Raw genomic sequence first — 4,800 nt, forward strand, 5'->3', positions numbered from 1 at the left:
CATTTTACTGCACTCAGTAGATTTAGTTGTAACAAGAGTAGTCATTTCTAAAACTCAGCATGCTTCGACCTTTCCATGATAAGGACAAAAATTATTTATGCACCTGTTGTGAACATTTAAAGTACAGAAAGCAACTTTGTACATACTAGAATAACATGCATTTTATTTGAAAAATAAGCATTGGTTACATGTTGTCTGGAAGCCATTCATTCATATTTTACAATGCTTGCAAATCCTGCTCCTCTCTACAGCAAAGGCTACTCGTTAATACACATAATAAAGCAAATAATTAAATAATATAATGGTGATGACGATTATTATTATTATTATTATTGAATATTTGCATATGAGTCAAGGCAGGTTCTATGTTCTTCTTAGCATTCTAACTGGCTTTGAATTTAAGTTAGCTGTTGCCACTATACTATTATTATTGCTATAGAAGAAACATGCTAGATGTACAGTAGCTTTTCTTTTTTGAAGTAACCATTGTTTAAATATACACTCACCGGCCACTTCATTAAGTACACCTGTTAAACTGCAAACTGCACCCGTTAACGCAAATATCTAATCAGCCAGTCACGTGGCAGCAACTCAATGCATTTAGGTATGTAGACATGGTCAAGACGATCTGCTGAAGTTCAAACCAAGCATCAGAATGGGGAAGAAAGGTGATTTAAGTGACTTTGAACGTGGCATGGTTGTTGGTGCCAGACGGGCTCGTTTGAGTATTTCAGAAACTGCTGATCTACTGGAATTTTCACGCACAACCATCTCTAGGGTTTACATAGAATGGTCTGAAAAAGAGCTGATCTACTGGAATTTTCACGCACAACCATCTCTAGGGTTTACATAGAATGGTCTGAAAAAGAGAAAATATCCAGTGAGCGGCCGTTATCTGGGCGAAAATGCCTTGTTGATGGCGGAGGTCAGAGGAGAATGGCCAGACTGGTTTGAGCTGATAGAAAGGCAGCAGTAACTCAAATAACCACTCGTTACAACCGAGGTATGCAGAAGAGCATCTCTGAACGCACACCACGTCAAACCTTGAAGCAGATGGGCTACAGCAGCAGAAGACCACCGGGTGCCACTCCTATCAGCTAATGAAGTGGCCGGTGAGTGTATTTTTGTCTTCAGTATGCATTGTTGTTTTTATTGTGGAACTAACATTTGTGTATGTTACGTTTTCCCCCGCTAATTATATATTATAATTAATCAAATAATTGTAATATATAATTACATAGACCAAATGAAATAAAATAAGATTTTATTTAATTTAGTCTATTTTCTGTGAATCCAAACTGTAGGTATTTTACAAAAAAAAAAGATGTTACAAGTACTGTCATCAAAGCGTCATATGTACCAGCATAATGCGAGTTCATACAATTCCAGAATAAATTCAAGACCACGGCAAACTTTATTATTGTACTCTTGCTGGGCCACAATCAAGCTGCCATTACGTCATTACTTAGCGACGAACGCAGTTGCAAGTGGTCAGCGAAATGTTAGAGCAATGTCTCGGGTTGTCTTCGCGTGATTTATGTCTTTTCAAACAGGACTGTACTGAATTTTGAGAAAGATAACGAAAGGTTGCACGTGTACAACGTTTTATTGTCTGGCGAGTGCACTTCCAAGGTTGTTCTGAAACGCAAAATTTTCAGCAAGCCTGCTAGCGAGCTACCTACCTACTAACTGAATGAATGGGAAACTACTACTATGCTAACGTTAGCTAGTTAGCTAAAGGAGACGCTTAATCTAACGTTAGCTACATCTTACGTGAATTAAATTTTCATGTGTAACCATTTGAGAATATAAAGTTAGCTACCAAACAGATGTTGTTGGTTACTTGTCATAAGTTGTGCTTCAGCTAGTAGTGAAGAGTGGGAGGTATACAAAAGACTGATTTGCTCCGATTCTACAGTGTTTTGCATTTGGCTAAAAACACTGTGCTTGCAAGTTAGTTTAGCTATCATTCCATTTATTTCTAGAACCCGTCAGTACATCCCACACACTAAAAAGAAAGGAGAGAAATATGGATACCAGTATCTCTTTTCTAAAATACGAGCTGGCCGCCACCATTGAACAAGCAGTGAGATGTGCCGTAGAGACAGTCTTGAGGGAAACTGCCAGAGTGGTGGACACAAAACTAACCGCAGCTCACACTGCTGCTGCCGAATCTCATCGAGAGAACAAGAATTTGAGAGAGAGACTTGAGATGAAGGAGAGTGAACTGAAGGCTGTGCGATACTACATGACGGCGGCCGAGAAGAACATCAAACAGTGCTTGCTTCTCAATCAAAATCAACCGCTATCTCACGCAATAAACGCAGAGCATCCACGAACTGAAGATCCTCTCTTTCTGTTACCCCCTGTCTCCTCTGAAGTTCTGCCTGCCTCGCTGAGCACCGGAGGCTCCTCTCGTAGGTCAGTTAAGTCTTTTCGAAGCTCTGCGCGGGCTCAGTTGTCCAAGTCCTTCCCCAGTGTTGGCCTCTGTTTACCTACAGTTCAGACAGAATGGGTCAGAAGTGGCTTCAACCGTAGAAAGATACGATCGTCCTTAAACCCATCCTTGCTGCCAAGCCAACGCCAAACCACCCATTCCGCAAACGAGTTACGCACAGAGTCTGAGCTGTTGAGGACAATGGAAGACGCAGGAAATCAGTTCTACATCACAGCAGAAGGCGATTCTGAAAAAGGTATGTGTATCATTTTTCCTTACTGCTCTAATATAAATGTATTGTTGTGTGATATTTTGCAGGTAAGGATAGCCCAGCACATTTCAGACAGCTTTTTATTAATCTTGATTTGGTGCTCTACTTATCTTAAAGGAACTATCCTTATAAAGATATAACAGGTACATGGCAATCATACACAGTATATTTAACTTGTATGAAAACCTATGATGTAAGTATGTATTCCCTTAATAAGCTATATCTTATGCAGAATACACAGGGACAGTAGAAGGAGAGGAAGGTGCTGGGAGGTATCAAGAGGAGGCAGTAGCGGCTCGTGAGGATGAAGAGACTGACATCACTCAGTTTGAGTTTGAGATGGGGTCCCCACCAGCAGACCATGTGAATGAGCTCGGTGTGATCCGTGTGCTAGAGGATGGGGAGGATGTCAAAGATGGGGCCATCAAAATCGAGGAGGATTCAGACCCTGCACTGGAACCTGTATCTGAATCATTACCCACAGTCCAGCAGCAGACCTCCCCACCTGTTGCCGGTACCAGCAGCGCCAGCCTCAGCGCTGTCTTCCCGCAATCCTCGGGGGAGAACCAGGAGCTGGCGTCAGAGCAGATGGAGCTTCATCACCAGCAACCCCAGAGCCCCGATAAGGTTCACCGCTGCAATGTGTGCGGCCGCGGGTTCCGCCGCTTCTACAGTCTGAAGACCCACCAGCGCATCCACACAGGAGAGCGGCCTTACCCCTGCATGTTCTGCGAGAAGCGCTTCCGTCACCTCGATAGCCTCCAGAAGCACCAGCGCATTCACACGGGGGAGAGACCCTACCGCTGCGCCCAGTGTGGCTGCTGCTTCCGTGAGCTCGGACATCTCAAGAAGCACCGGTTGACTCACTCGCCCGCTCCCACTGGGTCCCTCCCCTCACTCCCGACTCTCCCCACAACCAGCACATACACCTGGCCCCACCTTGCCTCGCAGTCCCTTGACACCACTTAAACCGTATAGAGGGATTGGATATGAATAAACATGGTTTGTTGTTTCATTGCCACCAAACATATACCTGAAGTATGTTTAATATTGTATGATCTCCTCTTGTTGCCCCTTTATATTTGTCCATAAATCAGACAACTGAAAAAGTAATTAATTATTTTGGATGAAAGTTGGCAAAATGATTGGTTCTGGGACACAGCAGAAATAATTCAGCTTACTTGGAATTGTGCATTAAGTATTCAAAAGCAAATGCTCTCAGTTGACTTGCAAAGGGTAAATTTGTTTAAACAGGCATTTAAGCAGGCCACCTGTTGGAGGCAAAAATGTTGTTTTGGACGAAAGTGAACACAAACCCTGGAGCACTAGAGCACCTGTCGTGCATTTTAAATATCAATTGGGCATATTTTAAAGAATGCAGTGTTTTTTATTTAACAAGACCAGTAAGTAATGCCAAATGGTATCATACCATTGAGGCCCTGTAGTAGAATGCTATCTGCGCTCTGCGCACTGCTTTTAAACATAATGGTGTGGAACTCTCCTTGTTCCGTGTGTCCTCAGTCCCCACTCCCCACCCATTATACATTGTTCCCATTCATTTTCAAAGTGGTTAGCCCAGAGGTCACTGGCCACTGGATTACAGTAGCTTTCTACACTGAGGGATGCGTTGTCATTGGCAATGCCCTTTATATGTGCTAGATGATGGGTAGAACCTTGCACTTGAAGTTAAATCATACCTTTGTTAATAAAACCTTTGCTGTCAGTGCAGTTGGAAGCATCACTGGTACAGGAGACCAGGGCTGCTGGACATTAAATCTACCTTGATTTTAGCATCATTGTTGTGGTTTGTGTAATGCTGCAGTATACTTCTGTATGCTCTAAATGTACAAGTATAGAGAATATTTAATTTTGTCCAAGTGCCTCGTCTAAGGCCATCTGTGAAGAATGGCAGAAAAATTCCACATACGTGGGACGTTTGAGGACAGTTCATAAAACATGGCAGGCATGCTAGCTGAAGAGGAAGGAGAAAATGTGCTTTTATTTCAGTTTTTTTGTGGAATATCTTTCATTAATCTTTTTCATGGAAAACCCATGGTATGTGTTTAAAAATAAAGTAGAGAATGTCTGTCAA

General features: G+C 42.5%; 1 protein-coding gene across 2 annotated transcripts; it reads left to right on the forward strand.

Annotated features, from left to right (window-relative positions):
* Positions 1 to 904: 904 nt before the first annotated feature.
* LOC135251463 (zinc finger protein 436-like) lies at positions 905 to 4,800 on the forward strand. Of its 2 annotated transcripts, XM_064328945.1 has the most exons (3): positions 905 to 1,112; positions 2,502 to 2,693; positions 2,941 to 4,800. In XM_064328945.1, the coding sequence occupies exons 2-3, from the start codon at positions 2,639 to 2,641 to the stop codon at positions 3,675 to 3,677; spliced, it is 792 nt and encodes a 263-aa protein (XP_064185015.1). In that variant the 5' UTR covers positions 905 to 1,112; positions 2,502 to 2,638; the 3' UTR covers positions 3,678 to 4,800. The 2 variants fall into 2 exon arrangements, with proteins under 2 accessions (XP_064185015.1, XP_064185013.1); XM_064328943.1 differs by lacking the exon at positions 905 to 1,112 and having other exon boundaries at positions 1,439 to 2,693.

This window comes from Anguilla rostrata, chromosome 3, assembly GCF_018555375.3.
Source record: "Anguilla rostrata isolate EN2019 chromosome 3, ASM1855537v3, whole genome shotgun sequence".
In the NCBI taxonomy this organism is placed as follows: Eukaryota; Metazoa; Chordata; class Actinopteri; order Anguilliformes; family Anguillidae; genus Anguilla; species Anguilla rostrata.